An 18,631-nucleotide genomic window follows, 5' to 3' on the forward strand; every position below is an offset into this window, starting at 1 on the left:
TCAGGATCTACATTTTGGTGCGCACGCAACCGCAATTGTTCCGAGAATTCAGAGCCGTAATAAAATCCTCAAATCCCTTGCTGGCAGTACCTGGGGAAAAGATAAAGAAACGCTCATGACCACATACAAAGCAATTAGCCAGCCGATTACGTGCTACGCGTCACCCATATGGTCGCCAAGCCTAAAAACTACCCACTGGAAGAAACTACAGGCCTGCCAAAATACTGCTCTCAGAATCGCCACGGGCTGTCTTCTTATGTCCCCAGAACACCATCTGCATAATGAGGCGAGAATACTCCCCATCAGGGAGAGAAATGAGATGCTGACCAAACAGTTTCTGTTGAATACCCAGAAACCTGGGCATCCCAACAGACATCTGATTGACGAACCAGCACCGCCTAGGGGCCTAAGGAGTCATCTCCGTAAGCATTTTGAGGAAATACGGCACCTGAGAACCCAGCCGTATGAAGCGAAAAACACAAGCAGGTCCTTGGTGAACTCCATAGACAGGCGTCGGACCTTTATGTCGGGAATTGCCCGGTGAATCCAGTACTTGAAGAAAAATATCCAGAACTCGCAGAAGCGGAACGCATACTCCCCAGGGAAACGCGTGTCACTCTTGCTCAACTTCGTTCTGGATACTGTAACAGGTTAAACTCTTACCTATCCAGAACCAACCCCGACATACAAAATGTATGCCCCGCTTGCAATGTGTCCCCACATGACACCAACCATTTCTTTAATTGTAATGTGGAACCAACGCCTCTAACACCCCTTTCCTTATGGTCCACCCCTGTTGAAACGGCAAGTTTCCTTGGACTCCCGTTAGAGGATATTGATGAGAATTTGTGATCGGTCGCGGCTATTAGGTGGGGGAGCATTGCTACAACAACAACAACAACAACGCGCCTCCGTGAACGCCTATGATTGTTATTAACATTATTGTTGTTGTTACCGACATTGTTGTTGTTGTTGGCATTCTTGTTATTGTTATTATTATTATTGTCATTTGGTGAGCTAGGTTGGATGTCCAATCCCGACGATGCACCGAAAAATGTCTAATCGGACACGTAAATACACCCGCTCACTAAATTTCATCAAAATATCTCAAAAATTGAGGGACTAGTTTGCATACAAACAGACAGACGTACATGGCTAAATCAACTCAGCTCTTCATCCTGTTTATTTCGGTATACTTAATGGTACTTCTATCTATTTTCCTTTAAGGACTTACCATTGTGGAATTCGTGACGAAATTAATATACCACTTCATTATCATGAAAGGTATGAAGTTTTCGGCACAGCCGAAGACAGTCCCGTCCATACTTGTTTCAATTAAAAAAAAATATTTTGCACTGACCTAGCAAAGTTTTAGACCCAACCTAATAATCTGGCTTATTTCTTTTTATAATTTTCAAATATTAAATTTTTAAATTATTTAATTTTCAAAGTGCCTCAAAAACATTTTTAGCATACAAAAATAATTTTTTTTGTTAAATTCAAGGGCAGTCTCAGCCCCGCTACCCCTTAGCCAGATCTGCATTTCTGTACTTAGATACCATTAAAAAAGCGTTGTACATAATTTTCATTGTGCCTCAAATACCTGCTCAAAAATGCTTACCAGCTCTCCTACTAATAGGTGCGACCAATCACAAATTGTCATCAATGTCCTCTAGCGGGAGTTCAAGGAAACTTGCAGTTTCTCACCCCACTGAGAGGGGTGTTAGAGGGGTTGGTTCCACATTACAATTGAAGAGATGGTTGGTGTCATTTGGGGACACATTGCAAGCAGAACATACAATTTGTATGTCGGAGTTGATTCTGGATAGGTAAGAGTTTAACCTGTTACAGTACCCAGATCGAAGTTGAGCTAGAATAACGCGCCTCATCAATCAGGTGTTTGTTGGGATGCCCACGTTTCTGTGTATTCAACAGAAACTGTTTGTTTAGCATTTCATTTCTCTCCATAATGGTGAGTACTCTTGCCTCGTTGTGTAGGTGGTGTTCTGGGGACATAAGAAGACAACCCGTAGCGGTTCTGAGAGCAGTATTTTGGCAGGCCCGTATTTTCTTCCAGTGAGTAACCTTTAGGCTTGGCGACCATATCGGGGAGGCGTAGCATGCAATCGGCCGGCCAATTGCTTTATATACCCGCGGCAGGTTTGCCTGTCATAAGAGGCCACTAAAATACCAAATTTATTCAAGGGGTTGTCTAGCGCAATCCTTTCAAGGTGTTGCTAGCGCATAATATAGCACCCCAATAAAATTATGAAATTAAACCTTACTAATTAAAACTCATTTAAATTCACATTAAAAGATAAAATAAGGCTTAAAGTTTATTGTATTGTAACGAATTTAGTGCAATTCTGCTTATTTGCAACCTTCTACTAACGTTCGTATCGCTAAACTGTTGAATAAATAACTCTAATATTCAATAATGCAAAATGGCCTTTATTACAGTACTTCACAATAACACTGATACTTGTTGTTGTTGTTTTTTTTTTTGATTGTCGCGCCTCTACTGTTGCTGCTTTTATACTGTGTGGTTTCCTCGTTCACATATTACTAGTTAGTTATCAGCTATAAAATTACTCAACTGTAACTACGGATGCCCCATGCGCTTGTATGTGCACAACCATTGCATACTTTCGGGAGTATCTCAGATTTATGCATGTGGTTGTGCGTTGCTTCTCCGCTGCGTATACGTACATATGTGTAGACATAATGATTGAATTATTGATGTGCATACAAGTCACTGCTTAGCATCGGCTTAGATATGATAGGTGGAGAGCAGTGTAACGGAGATTAGCAGCACTAAGGAATACTAAGTCTGATCGTCCCGATCAGACAAATCTCTCGATCTCATCTCCAAATGAACCACCATTCTATTTCGTGGTTTCCCAATGGTTTGTATGCGGTAGATGGTATCACTGATCTTCTTCACAACTTTGTACGGGCCTTCCCAACTGCACCGAATTTTGGATGGAACACCTTTCCGCCGGTGGGGGTCGTATAGCAGTACCAAATCTCCCTCCCGGAAACCTTCCGAATTATTTTTCTTGTCGTACCTCTGGTTCATCTTACTACTCATTACCCTGGGCCATTCCCTCACACTCTTCTTTAGCCAATTAACTACTTAGCAGAGCTTGCGCTTGACGGATTGGCTTCGCATAATCAGTATCGTTCCCACGTTTCACAACAGTAGTGCGCGCTGGTTTGAAACCACCTTTGCATTCTTTCTGAACAATTCTTTCAGTCGTTTTAGTGCATCCATTAAGGTTTGTCAATTCCAGTGTTTTTCTCGCAGGTACCTTCGGTTTTGATATGTTTGGCACATTCGTTCCATCAACCCTTGCCATTGACTTTCGTGGTTGTTGTTGTAGCAATGCTCGCCCCACCGCCGCGACCGATCACAAATTGTTATCAATATCCTCTAACGGGAGTCCAAAGAAACTTGCCGTTTCAACAGGGGTGGACCATAAGGAAAGGGGTATTAGAGGCTTTGGTTCCACATTACAATTGAAGAGATGGTTGGTGTCATGTGGGGACACATTAGAAGTGGGGCATACATTTTGTATGTCGGGGTTGATTCTGGATAGGTAAGAGTTTAACCTGTTACAGTATCCAGAACGAAGCTGAGCAAGAGTGACACGCATTTCCCTGGGGAGTATGCGTTCCTCTTCCGCGAGTTTTGGATAATTTTCGTTAAGTACTGGATTCACCGGGCAATTCCCGACATAAAGGTCCGACGCCTGTTTATGGAGTTCACCAAGGACCTGCTTCTGTTTTTTCACTTCATACGGCTGGGTTCTCAGGTGCCGTATTTCCTCAAAATGCTTACGGAGATGACTCCTTAAGCCCCTAGGCGGTGCTGGTTCATCAATCAGATGTCTGTTGGGATGCCCAGGTTTCTGGGTATTCAACAGAAACTGTTTGGTCAGCATCTGATTTCTCTCCCTGATGGGGAGTATTCTCGCCTCATTATGCAGATGGTGTTCTGGGGACATAAGAAGACAGCCTTCTGAGAGCAGTATTTTGGCAGGCCTGTAGTTTCTTCCAGTGGGTGATTTTTAGGCTTGCACGTAATCGGCTGGCTAATTGCTTTGTATGTAGTCATGTGCATTTCTTTGTCCTTTCCCCAAGTACTGCCAGCGAGGGATTTGAGGATTTTGTTACGGCTCTGAATTCTCGGAACAATTGCGGCTGCGTGCTCACCAAAATGTAGATCCTGATCAAACGTCACACCCAAGATTTTGGGGTGTAGGACAGTCGGTAGCGTAGTGCCATCGACGTGGATGTTCAAAATGGTCGACATTTGGGACGTCCATGTTGTAAATAAGGTCGCGGAAGATTTAGTCCGTGATAATGCCAGGTTTCGCGAGGCGAAAAAACTGGAGAGATCAGGGAGGTAGCCGTTTATTTTATTGCATAGCGCATCGATCTTTGGGCCTGGGCATGTGGCCATTATTGTGCAGTCATCGGCGTAGGAAACGATTGTGACTCCTTCCGGTGGTGAAGGTAGCTTAGGTATGTAGAAATTAAACAAAAGTGGGGATAGGACACCACCCTGTGGCACCCCTTGTTTAATTCTCCTTGGTTTTGATGTTTCGTTTCTAAATTGCACCGATGCCTGCCGACCACCCAGATAATTTGCGGCCCACCTTTTAAGACATGGGGGGAGGGTAGACCCTTCCAGGTCTTGCAGTAACGGGCCATGGTTGACCGTATCAAAAGCTTTTGATAGGTCTAGCGCTACGAGTACTGTTCTATGGTGGGGGTATTGATTTACACCGCAATTTATCTGGGTGCTAATGGCATTTAGCGCAGTGGTAGTGCTATGGAGTTTTCTGAAGCCATGCAGATGAGGGGCTAGCTGGAAATTTGCTTGGAAATAAGGGAGAAAAATGGCTTCAATCGTCTTTGCCACTGGTGATAGGAGAGATATCGGACGATACGACTCACCTATGTTAGCTGGTTTCCCAGGCTTTAGTAGCGGGACCACCTTGGCCATTTTCCATTTCTCAGGTATGACAAAGGTGGAAAGAGACAGGTTGAAGACATGCGCTAAATATTTGAAACCCTCTTTCCCTAGGCTTTTAAGCATCGGCATGGCTATGCCGTCTGGGCCCACTGCTTTGGATGGTTTAGCACGACCAATGGCGTCCTCAACCTCTTTAGCGGTGATGGTGATTTGTGACGCGCTGAATTTGTGTTTATGTGCGTGTCTATTGGCTCTCCGTCTATCTTTGTCGACCGTAGGATGCTCGCGCATTTTTTCGCGTCCGACAGCACTTTGTCGCCAAAGGCGATGGAAACTTTGTCTTTGTGCTTAGTCGGATTCGATAGGGACTTTACGGTGGACCAAAGTTTACCCACACCGGTAGAGACGTTACAACCTATTAGGTGCTCCTCCCATTTCGCCCGCTTGTGTTCATCCACAAGCAATTTGATGCGTTGGTTTATATCCCTTATTTGGGGGTCGCCTGGATCAAGCTGTCTTATAAGGTCACGTTCTCTCGCTAAGTTTGCGGCCTCCGCCGGGAAGTGGGGCCGGATTTCGGGAATTCTCCCGGCGGGAATGAAATGTGCCGAGGCGGATTTAATGACCTTACGGAAGGCACGCTCCCCTTGGCGGGCATAAATCGGGATAGGGAGGGCAGCAAAGCGGCTGTCTGTAAAGGATTTATATTCTTCCCGCTTTCCTTTTTTGAAGTTTATGAAAGTGCGTTTTTCAGTGACGATGAAGTCGGCGGTACGCTCAAGCGAAATAAGTATGGGCAGGTGGTCGGATGCCAATGTTACCATCCGCTGCCAGTTGACGCAGTTTACGAGTTCTGCGCTCACAATTGAGATATCTGGCGAGCTGTGACAGCTTCCTACCATACGTGTGGGGGCGTCTCCGTTTATTGTGCAGAACGTCGTTTCTTCTATTTGATCCGCCAACATCTCACCCCTACTGTCCGCCCGCAAGTTTTAATGCCATAGATCATGATGGGCATTGAAATCGCCTAAGATAATGCGATTGTTGCCAGTGAGTAAGGCCCTGATATTAGGGCGGTATCCACTGGGGCAACAGGTGGCAGGAGGGATGTAGATGTTGATGGTTTCTAGGTTTGCATCGCCTGACCGGACAGATAGGCCTTGACGTTCTAAGACATTGTCCCTGCGGTCGATACCAGGATCAAATATATAATATTGCACAGAGTGGTGTATGATAAGCGCGAGACCGCCTCCATTTCCGCTCTCGCGGTCTTTCCTGTGGACATTATACCCAGAGCAGGTCTGCAATGCAGATCTTGCTGTGAGTTTAGTCTCTTGAATCGCAGCAATGCGGATGTTGTGCCGCTTCATGAAATCGACTATCTCCGTAATCTTCCCAGTTAGTCCATTACAGTTTAACTGCAGAATTCTGAAATGCATAAGGGGAGACGTCGCCACTCTGGGGGTAAGTGACGGGTGACTACGCCTGGGTTGTGGAAGGCCAGGACGCAATTGCTGTTGTGGCCCTGTGACTGGGCGTCCTTGGGCAAGCATTGGGGTACCCGGATGATTTGGGTTTGCGAAATGGCAACATGGCGCGATGAAACCCGTCGGGGGGTTGCCGTCGCGGAGACCAGAACATCTAGGAAAGTGGCACCACCCAAGGCAGGAGCTGCATTGGGCGGATGTCGCAAACCTATATATTCTGTGCTGGCAGACGGTGCAAACGGAGGTAGGGACTAAGAGTCTGTTTCCCCGACCTGCACGATTGCTGCCGGAAAAGAGGGGGGAAGAAGACGGGGGCAGGGGCTGATGCTCAGCATTGCTACCAACTTTACTACGAAGGTAGTAGTTATGAGTGGTATCAGCTGTTTGAGTTGTTGACGCCGTGGGGCGCGAGCAGCAGCGGGTAATTGTTGTGGCTTGCTGAGCAGCGGGGCTGCTGGAAGGTAGTGGGCGGGGGGGGGGGGGGCGCTTAGGCGTAGACTACGGGACGCCCTTGGGCGTGAACAGCAAGGAGCCAGAAAAGATTTATAAAAGTTACGTGGACGTCGGGTTTTGGGATCAAGCCCAGAACAACCTGTCCGATGCAACCATCCCTTGCACGAGACACACTGAACAGAGTATGACCGTCCTAAAAAGATTCTTTTCCGGCAGATGCAGCAAAACCATTTCTCAGGACCGGGGTCAGGAGACGGACCCGGATTGGATTCGATGCCTTCCCGGAGTAAGAGAATATGGAGCAGTCCTGCTGCAAGGAGCTGTTGGGAGGATGACAATTTGTGGGAGGGACGAAACAAATTAGATGGGGTCACACTGAAATGACAGTCCTTGGTCGGGAAAAATCCCGAGTCGCTCCGGTACATAGAACCACTTTCGTGGTCCTTGTCGACTCTTCTCCACCAGTACTCGATTACTGCTGAGCCCTTTTTCCAAACTGAAGTTAAGTGGTATATCCTGGTTCTTATAGTGCATAACCCTTCTCTGCATATCGATCTTGATGCCATGGTCAACCAAGAAGTCCACTCCCAATATGACTTCATCAACGTTCTCCGCAACGAATTTGTGTAGAACTGTGACCTTTCCAATTAAGACTTCACATATCACTTCTCCCTGGACTTGGTTATGCTCGCCAGTGACCGTACGCAACCTTGCTCCAGGTAACGGTTTTACTCTCCTGTTGACCAAGTCAGATCGGATTAAGGAATGAGATGCACCCGTATCTACAGTCAGTACACGTTCTTTGCCATCCACATTCCCTTTGACGGCCAGACTGCTCGATTTTCTACCAATTTGCGACACAGATATCACAGGACATTCAATAGCTGGAGCTAGCTCTCGATCTCTACATCTTACTCGCTCTTGCTCATCCCTTCCATCTTTGTTATTAAGACGACCCATGCTGTTGAAACCACTAGGATCAAGATCGCAATGACGTGCAATGTGACCGGGCATCCCGCATTTGAAGCATTTGATAACTCTTTCACTCCGCTTGCGATCATTTCAGCGCCTCCAATATTACGTCTACCCACTCTGGCCTTTATACTTCCACCCGTCGTGCTATGAAAACTGGCTTACACAGAAGCGACGCTGTTTCCTGAATCAGAGCATGTGATACCGTTTCTGCGAATGTTGGCTTTGGGTTTACGTATGTAGCTCGCTTTGTTTCGACGTCCCGTATGCCATTTATAAAGCTCTGAATCTTTACCCTCTCAGTGTATTCCACAGGTGCGTCCGCATTCGCTAAATGTGCCAGCCTTTCAACATCCGACGCAAACTCTTCCAATGTCTCACCAGGCTTCTGGAAGCGGTTCAGTAACTCCATTTGGTATATCTGTCTCCTATGCTCAGTTACGTATCGTCACTCTAGAGCGCCCATCAATAATAATAATTTATTTATTTACGGTCTTTAAGACCTAGTTCAAGGTAAAAAAAAAATATATATAAATAATTTTTTTACATTACATGCTTAATGACTTAAAGTATAAAAATAATTTTGCTTTAAACTTATTAATATTTTTACAGTCTTTTATCGCATTTGGTAATTCATTGTACATTTTATAACCTATATATTTCAAAGTCTTCTTCGAGAACTCCGTTCTTACTCTAGGCAGTCTTATATTTTCGCTGCTTCTAGTTCCATTGTTATGTATTTCATGATTAAAATGTATTCTCCCGTTCAGATAATTCAATGTAAAATAATATATCGACTGTTTTGTACTGAACCAGTTTAACATATTTAGCATTGTAGTTTTTGGTGTTCTAAGCGAACATTTTAAAATTAATCGCATTGCCTTGTTTTGTTGTATCTGCTGTTTTTTTATACTCAGTTGAGCAGAACTCACAGAGTATATTAAGTTTGATTGGATAACGGTTGGTTGTACATATATAAAGGAATCGAGATAGATATAGACTTCCATATATCAAAATAATCAGGATCGAAAAAAAATTTGATTGAGCCATGTCCGTACGTCCGTCCGTCCGTCCGTCCGTTAACACGATAACTTGAGTAAATTTTGAGGTATCTTGATGAAATTTGGTATGTAGGTTCCTGAGCACTCATCTCAGATCGCTATTTAAAATGAACGATATCGGACTATAACCACGCCCACTTTTTCGATATCGAAAATTTCGAAAAACCGAAAAAGTGCGATAATTTATTACAAAAGACAGCTGAAGCGACGAAACTTGGTAGATGAGTTGAACTTATGACAGAGAATAGAAAATTAGTAAAATTTTGGACAATGGGCGTGGCACCGCCCACTTTTAAAAGAAGGTAATTTAAAATTTTTGCAAGCTGTAATTTGGCAGTCGTTGAAGATATCATGATGAAATTTGGCAGGAACGTTACTCCTATTACTATATGTACGCTTAATAAAAATTAGCAAAATCGGAGAAGGACCACGCCCACTTTTAAAAAAAAATTTTTTTTAAGTAAAATTTTAACAAAAAATTTAATATCTTTACAGTATATAAGTAAATTATGTCAACATTCAACTCCAGTAATGATATGGTGCAACAAAATACAAAAATAAAAGAAAATTTAAAAATGGGCGTGGCTCCGCCCTTTTTCATTTAATTTGTCTAGGATACTTTTAACGCCATAAGTCGAACAAAAATTAACCAATCCTTTTGAAATTTGGTAGGGGCATAGATTTTATGACGTTAATTGTTTTCTGTGAAAATAGGCGAAATCGGTTGACGCCCAGTTTTTATACACAGTCGTCCGTCTGTCCTTCCGCATGGCCGTTAGCACGATAACTTGAGCAAAAATCGTCATATCTTTAATGAACTTAGTTCACGTGCTTACCTAAACTCACTTTATCTTGGTATGAAAAATGAACGAAATCCGACTATGACCACGCCCACTTTTTCGATATCGAAAATTACGAAAAATGAAAAAATGCCATATTTCTATACCAAATACGAAAAAAGGGATGAAATATGGTTAGGTAATTGGATTGTTTTATTGACGCGAAATATAACTTTAGAAAAAACTGTATAAAATGGTTGTGACACCTACCATATTAAGTAGAAGAAAATGAAAAATTTCTGCAGGGCGAAATAAAAAACCCTTAAAATCTTGGCAGGTATTACATATATAAATAAATTAGCGGTACCCAACAGATGATGTTCTGGGTCACCCTGGTCCACATTTTGGTCGATATCTGGAAAACGCCTTCACACCACTCCATTTTAAAACTCTCATTAATACCTTTAATTTGATACCCATATCGTACAAACTCATTCCAGAGTCACCCCTGGTCCACCTTTATGGCGATATCTCGAAAAGGCGAACACCTATAGAACGAAGGCCCTCTCCCTTTTAAAATGACTCATTAACACCTTTCGTTTGATACCCATATCGTACAAACATAGTCTAGAGTCACCCCTGGTCCACCTTTATTGCGATACCTCGAAAAGGCGTCCACCTATAGAACTAAGGCCCACTCCCTTTTAAAATACTCATTAACTCCTTTCGTTTGATACCCATATTGCACAAACGAATTCTAGAGTCACCCCTGGCCCACATTTATGGCGATATCTCGAAACGGCGTCCACATATGGAACTAAGGATTACTCCCTTTTAAAATACTCATTAACACCTTTCTTTTGATACCCATATTGTACAAACAAATTCTAGGGTCACCCCTGGTCCACCTTTATGGCGATATCTCGAAAATGCGACCACCTATACAACAACCACTACTCCCTTTTAAAACCCTCATTAACACCTTTCGTTTGATACCCATATCGTACAAACATATTCTAGAGTCACCCCTGGTCCACCTTTATGGCGATATTTCGAAACGGCGTCCACCTATAGAACTAAGGCCCACTCCCTTATAAAATACTCATTAACACCTTTCGTTTGATGCCCATATTGTACAACCAAATTCTAGGGTCACCCCTGGTCCACCTTTATGGCGATATCTCGAAACGGCGTCCACCTATGGAACTAAGGATTACTCCTTTTTAAAATACTCATTAACACCTTTCATTTGATACCCATATCGTACAAACGCGTTCTAGAGTCACCCCTGGTCAACCTTTATGGCGATATCTCGAAAAGGCGACCACCTATACAACAACCACCACTCCCTTTTAAAACCCTCATTAATACCTTTAATTTGATACACATATCGTACAAACACATTCAAGAGTCACCCCTGGTCCACCTTTATGGCGATATTTCGAAACGGCATCCACCTATAGAACTAAGGCCCACTCCCTTTTAAAATACTCATTAACGCCATTCGTTTGATGCCCATATTGTACAAACAAATTCTAGAGTCACCCATGGTCCACCTTTGTGGCGATATCTCGTAAGGGCGTCCACCTATGGAACTAAGGATTACTCCCTTTTAAAATACTCATTAACACCTTTCATTTGATACCCACATCGTACAAACGCATTCTAGAGTCAACCCTGACCCACCTTTATAGCTATATCCCTAAATGGCGTCCACCTATAGAACTATGGCGCACTCCCTCATAAAATACTCTTTAATGCCTTTCATTTGATACACATTCCAGGGTTTCCCTCGGTTCATTTTCCTACATGGTTATTTTCCCTTATGTTGTCACCATAGCTTTCAACTGAGTATGTAATGTTCGGTTACACCCGAACTTAGCCTTCCTTACTTGTTTTACGTTTGGATTGCTTGCTGAAACAACTGGGCGATTTAATTGCAACTCCTGTATACGACCTCTCAAAGCATCCATCTCTGCCTCGAATTTCTCCTCAACGACGACATTTCTGAAATGCGTGCCTCCTGTGCTTCCATCTTGGATGTTAAAGGTCTCTCCTGTGATTCCAATTCAGTTTCCATCTTGGATGATATCTGTGTCGACATTTCTGAAATACGTGTTTCTTGTGCTTCAATCTTCGATGTTACTGTCGACGTTTGTGCAGATATTGCAGCCAATATGACGTTCAAGTCTGTGCTGGTAACTGCCTGCGATGTTCCGTTATTCTCTTCAATTTTTGTTGTTGTCTCGTCCCCATCAGGATGAAAGACATCATCGTCCACGTTAATTCCTTCCGACTCCATAGCGTCTCGTAGCCGTGCTTGAAGTTCGATCTTATTGCCGGTTGTATTCAATTCACGGGCTTCCAACTTTTTCAGTTGCTGGATCTTTAATTCACTTAACTTCGTCATGTCCTTGTTGTGCTCTGCAACTCTGGAATTTATTTAACAATTCCTCTTCTGACACCAATTGTAACGAATTTAGTGCAATTTTGCTTATTTGCAACCTTCTACTAACGTTCGTATCGCTAAACTGTTGAATAAATAACTCTAATATTCAATAATGCAAAATGGCCTTTATTAAAGTACTTCACAATAACACTGATACTTCACAACCAATAGCTTGCTTAAATCAAACTTATTGAGCCTCTACTGTTGCTGCTTTTATACTGTGCGGTTTCCTCGTTCACATATTTCTAGGCGCTTCCATTTCCAGAACTTACTAGTTAGTTATCAGCTATAAAATTACTCAGCTGTAACTACAGATGCATGATTTTATAGCTTCTCTCAAACCCCATGCGCTTGTATGTGTGACCAACACTTGCACAACCATTGCATACTTTCGGGAGTATCTCAGATTTATGCATGTGGTTGTGCGTTGCTTCTCCGCTGTGTGTACATTCATGTGTGTAGGCATTAGTGATGTGCATACAAGTCACTGCTTAGCATCGGCTTAGAGATGATAGTATCCCTTAGTGCTACTAATATTCGTTACAGTATATTTGAAATATCTTAAACTTCCTAAGCCAAACTAATTTTTCTCTGATAATATTTTTCACACTTTACTGCGTTTTTCCAACGACTGCATATTATATTTAACGAGATATTTTCCTAATCCATATGTAAAAAATATTAATTTAATATTATATCATCACATTTAGCTATAAAATGAGGGAGTCTGCTCATGACATCAGTCTTGACACTTGGAAACAATGGATTTTAGAAGCTATTTCGAAAATACGTTCCCAGAAGCAAAGGCCCAGCGTTCAACGCATTTGCCAAGCTATTGGAAGTCATCATAAGTTTCACGAAGATATCGTTGCCGAAAAATTAGAGGAGGCCGTCGAGTCTGGTGCCGTCATAAAAGTATATAATAAAGGACTACATTCCTATAAAGCACCTATGGCGAAGAGGAGAATAAAAGTTGAAAAAAATAGTAATTTATGTAAAATTGTTGCAAAAGCTGTACATGATTTGGGAGAATGTGAAGGTTCAACAATAAAAACAATTGAAAATTATATACAAAAATTCAACAACATTGATCTGGGACCAGACGTAGACTTTCGCGGAATTATCAAAAGTTCAATTAAAAAAGCAGTGGATGCAGGATTTCTTATACAAGATGGAAAACTTTACAAGAAAGGAAGATCACTTACAACACCACGTAAATCATCATCAACATTGGAAGTATCAGTAACGACTGTAAGTTAATGCATACATGCTACCAACCAAAATATTTTACCTAAATATAAATATATAAAATTTTTAGGGCGATGACAACTGTTCCTACTGTTCAGGAGATGCACAGAAGAATCGTAATGGAATTCCAGAGCCACTTAGTTCATGCAAAAAATGCGGAATGTCATTGCATACGACATGTGCAAACATAGCTGCTAAATGCAAGTCCCAATCCTATGTGCTGTTATATATGTTGGTTACAAAAGGTTCCGTTTGGTACTGTAAAGATTGTGTTGAATGCAGTGAGTGTACATACACAGATCGCGGACCTTGTCTACTTGAATGTTCGGCGTGCAAGAAAATGTATCATTTAACTTGCTTGGACACTATACCAGATAAGAAACCAAAACATCCTTACAGGTAATATTAAAGTGGATGAAATAGTTCGTTGGTTTGCGATAAAAACAATTTCTTGTGTTAATTTCCTTAGATGTAAAACCTGTTTATCACAAAACATCGATATAGTAAAAAAGGAAGCGAAAAAAGGTGCACTGGATGCAGGAAAAATTCGGTAAGTGCAATTTATGTTTGAAATATTCGTTCGATTAGCTCATAAATATGAAATAGACATAATATAAAAGATCTGAGCCTGATATCCTGATCGATTCGATGCTATCAGTCATATGTAATATAATGCAACATCGCCCATTAAAACATTGAAATAAACAAAACGTTTCATCATTAATTAGAGGAATTTAGAGTTTGGGATAAGTGAAACTTTTCCTGAAACATTAATGATAAAAAATCGTTTATCTGAACATCGATGCTAATGAACGATACATCGATTTTTCTCTTTCGATCGTGTGGATCCCTAATTGCACTACTGTGATCTGCGGCAATATAAGCCACATATAGAAAACGAAACAACTTCAGCATTTTAGATGCTTTCGACTAAATTAAATTTTATTTCTATGAAAATATTTAGCACCTTTGGGTGGAATTTTCTACAATTGATTCATCTCTCAATCCAGGATATTTCCTTTTAACTATTTCTTAATATATATACTATATATATATATATATTTTTTTTTTAAAGAAATCAAGCTTCGAATGAGTCAAGCAAAGTCGCAAAAGTTGCACGTGCTGTAGTTCCGTCAACTTCTGAACATGCTGGCATCCGTGGAAAGGATTGGCCTGGTGGTAAATGGAAAGATAAACGTAACCTAGCTGGAGGTGCATCATGCAAACGACAAATCATAGATGAAATCGATGAGAGTCCAACTACTTCAAAACTTTCCAAATATGATAGCTCTAAAGAATTGTATAAAGACATTTCGCTAAGCCAGGCAATTAAATCATCACAAAATTTACAAAAAACTATTGCACACAACTCACATTTGAAAATGTTTAAACAACGGCGACAATTCGCTGGTTTCCTTAAAATGCACGCTGGTGATGAAACGAAACAAGCAAAGAAAAAAACACCATCGGATTTATCATCATCGAGCTCTTCAAGTGATAGTGAAGAAGATGATAACATGGAATTTGATGATGAAAATCAAGATGATAGTACATCTTCGGGCTCATGCTCGTCAAGTTCGTCCGGTTCTGATTCCAGTGAGAGTAGTAGCGATAGCTCAGAATTTGATAACGAAGAAAATGATGAGGAAAATGATGATGACGATTGTGATTCAGATAAAAGTGAATCTAAATCAAATATATTTATCTCACAAATCTCTGTAAAAAAGGAAATAAATTTGCCTACAAAAAACTATACAACGCCTCAGACTACAAAACCACCAAAAGATGAACAATGGGGTTTTGCTGCTGTTGCTAAAAATCGCGTAGATATATTTTCTCAATCGAGAAATAATTTAGAGTCTGAAGGTTTTGCGCTAAAAAAGAGTGGTGGCAGCCTTTTGACTGGTTTAAATAAAAATTTAGTAACGGATGAACTTACAACAAACAGCAAAGAAATTAAACACAAGTCAACGCCAAATGTGGAAAATGAAACTGAGGAAACTGATAAAAGACCACATAAAGTTACAACGAAGAAAGATAATTTACCACAGACCAAAACTACAACAGAAGCACGCACTGCTACAACAACAACACCAGAAGCACCCGTGGAAGTGGAGCCGCCGAAAACTACAATAGAAACCGTAGAAGCAGTAACAGCAGAAAATTTAGCGAAAGCTAGTGACAGTAAGGATGCAAAAAATCCTGTGGAAAAAGTACAGAAAAAGAAAGTTGCAACACTCAAATCAGCGCCTTTGGATACGAAAAAAACCGTCTATAAAAGCGATGATGATGAGGTGCCATATTTAGATGAAAGCGCTGTAATCAAGTATCAATTAATGGAAAATACAAATTATGCTAGAAGTGTAAAGCCACCACCTTTGAATGAAGAAAGTTGTTCCAATGAAAAAGTTGAATATGAAGAAGTGTATCCGGAAAACCCATTTGGTAAGTGTTATATCATTGTAAATGGAATTTCTAAAAAATGTGTATGTATATATATACAGGCGTGGTTCTGTAAATCGCTTTTGGTCGGATTAGTGTTTGGCATGTTCTGTGTAAATCGTTCTGATTTAGTCTTGTCCAAAATCGTTGTCACTATGTTCGTCTAAATTGTTAAAGTTTTATGTTAAAGTGGTTTTAAAGCAAATTTTTGATAAATATTGCAAAATTTCAAAAGTGTAAATGGAACAACCAAATAATAATACAGTTAAGAATAATTTAAAATATTCGAAAAAATTAATAAATAAATACAATGCTATAAAAAAATCAAAATTTTTGAAATATAAATAAAAAGAAAATATATTTATAACTAACTAACCGACCCGTCAGACGTTGTTCTGCCCTAAATTTGGTCTATGTGCATACATTTTAATAAGCTAATTCATGTCTTTATTTCGGCTTCGCATGCATATTTATCAGTTTTGCAAGGTTGATATCACAATGAAAATTTCTTTAAGGCTCTCAGCAACAGCTTTTATTTGATATCCATATTACACACACATTCTAGGGGTATCCGGGTCCACGTTTTGGCCTATATATCGAGACCCTAAACACCCAACGGTATAAAAATCTATACTAAAGCACACATCAACAGCTTCAATTTGATACCCATAATATAAAAACACATCCTAGTGTTACCCTGGTCCACGTTTTGGCCTATATCTCGAGACCCTAGTCACCAAGAAGTATGAAAACTACCCTGTACTACAGCACTCATCAACAGCTTCAATTTGGTACGCGTAATGTAAAAACACAACCTAGTGTTACCCTGATCCACGTTTTGGACTATGTCTCGAGACCCTAGTCACAAATAGGTATGAAAATTACCCTGTACTAAAGCACTCATCAACAGCTTTCATTTGTTATCCATATTCTATAAACACATTCTAGGGGTACCCGGGTCCACGTTTTCGCCTATATCTCGAGACCCTAGTCACCCAGAGGTACGAAAAATACCCCGTATCAAAGTATTCATAAACAGCTTCCATTTGATACCCATATTGTACAAACATCACAGGATTACCCAGGTCCATGTTTTGACCTCAAGATCCTAGCCAGAACGGGATAAAAAGTATCCTATGTCCGTCTCCTGGTTCTAAGCTACCTCTCCACCAGTTTTCAGCCAAATCGGTTTATCCGTTCTTGAGTTATAAATAGTGTAACTAACACCACTTTCTTTTATATATATACATCACATTAGAAACTTCAAAAATAACAGTATTTCTCCACTATTTAATGGATGTTATTATACATATAAACCTTCCTGTTCAATCACTCTTATCTGTTAAAATAAACGCATCAAAATCCGCTGCGTAGTTTTAAAAGTTTAAGCATTCAAAGGGACATAGGGGCAGATAAAGCGACCGCGGAGTGACAATCTTATGTTTATAACGGTTATATACATCGAAAAGTTAAAAAAGCTGCGAAATCTGTGGCGATTAATTTGCATAGTGACAAAATTTATTGGAAAATTTGGAATGGACAAAAAGTTGATTATATTCCGATCGACACTCGCAATAGGGGGAATAGTTTGATCGATTCATTTTGTGTTGTTGATTTTCCGACAGTTTGATAATTGATGTATATTGGAACAATTTTCGGTCAAGTCTTGTCAAATTTGGTTTGGAGACAAGCCGGTTTCTTCTTTAGGAGAAACATTGTCACAATGAAAAGCTTGCCGGGGAAATGAAATGTCGTAGATTAAAAGAGAATCCCACCGATGAATATCAGAAAGAAATCCAAGTCGCTACAAAAAATGCAACAAATAGTGGATTCAATATCGTTTCAACAACAACCACCCACTTAGTATAAAAATGCAGCAAAATAAATAAATAAAAAAGTACATATATAACATTGCTGTAAACAACGGGTATAAAAGCACTGCCTTACCGGCAGTTGCTACCATACGCCAGATGGCAGCGCAAGCTGTAAGTTTTAATTGATTGATAGAATAGCCGATTTATGTTGATATTTTATAAGAGACTTTTATATTGGTTGCGCAAGATGCGCACGGGTCCGGCTCGTTTTAACATAAAAACTGTAAACATTTTTGTGAAGAACAAAAATATAAAGGTGGATTGCAATAAATAGGCTTTCGATACACATATTCTTTACCTAAGTCCGGCAATGTGTTTTTGTTTAAAGAGACATTTTTCGTTTCTTCTAGAATATTATTATAAAGGAACTACTTAAAAATTTGTCATCTTTATTTGCTCCTTTTGTTGCATTGTCAAGGTGCCTGAACCATGTGGCAGGTTTCATGTTTCTAGCACAATGAGTAGTTACTTAAAAAATAACAAACAAAAAATTTTGAAGTTAAACGGTTCTATTGAAAACAATACTTACATGAAGTAATAATAATACTAAAAGCTAGAAAATAATTAGGTAGGTCCCAGGTAATAGTCATCACACTCCTCATCAATCTAGGGCGTTGATCAGACATTTAAATAAAAGCGTTGGACGCGTCAAATTTCTATTGATAGTCATAAGTAAGTCCAACTGAACCTTAATCAGGTTATGCTACGCCTCACATTTTTAGAAATTTCACGCGCCCAACGCTTTTATTTAATTGTCTGATCAACGCCCTAGATTGATGAGGAGTGTGATGACTAGTGCCTAGGACCTGCCTAATTGATTTCTATCTTTTAGTATTATTATTACTTAATGTAAGTATTGCTTTCAATAAAACCGTTTAACGTAAA

General features: G+C 40.5%; 1 protein-coding gene across 7 annotated transcripts in view; it reads left to right on the forward strand.

Annotated features, from left to right (window-relative positions):
• Positions 1-18,631, forward strand: part of enok (enoki mushroom) — a 57,533-nt gene that overhangs the window by 21,249 nt on the left and 17,653 nt on the right. For 6 of the 7 annotated variants that reach the window (XM_067772092.1, XM_067772093.1, XM_067772088.1 and 3 more), the window contains 4 exons: positions 12,893-13,433; positions 13,501-13,829; positions 13,900-13,980; positions 14,506-15,875. In XM_067772092.1, coding sequence (XP_067628193.1) covers positions 12,900-13,433; positions 13,501-13,829; positions 13,900-13,980; positions 14,506-15,875 — 2,314 coding nt within the window. In that variant the 5' untranslated portion in view covers positions 12,893-12,899. Of the gene's footprint in view, positions 1-9,209; positions 9,257-12,892; positions 13,434-13,500; positions 13,830-13,899; positions 13,981-14,505; positions 15,876-18,631 lie in introns of those variants that run through there. The other variant, XM_067772089.1, reaches the window with a different exon arrangement.

Source organism: Eurosta solidaginis, chromosome 3 (genome assembly GCF_040869045.1).
Source record: "Eurosta solidaginis isolate ZX-2024a chromosome 3, ASM4086904v1, whole genome shotgun sequence".
In the NCBI taxonomy this organism is placed as follows: Eukaryota; Metazoa; Arthropoda; class Insecta; order Diptera; family Tephritidae; genus Eurosta; species Eurosta solidaginis.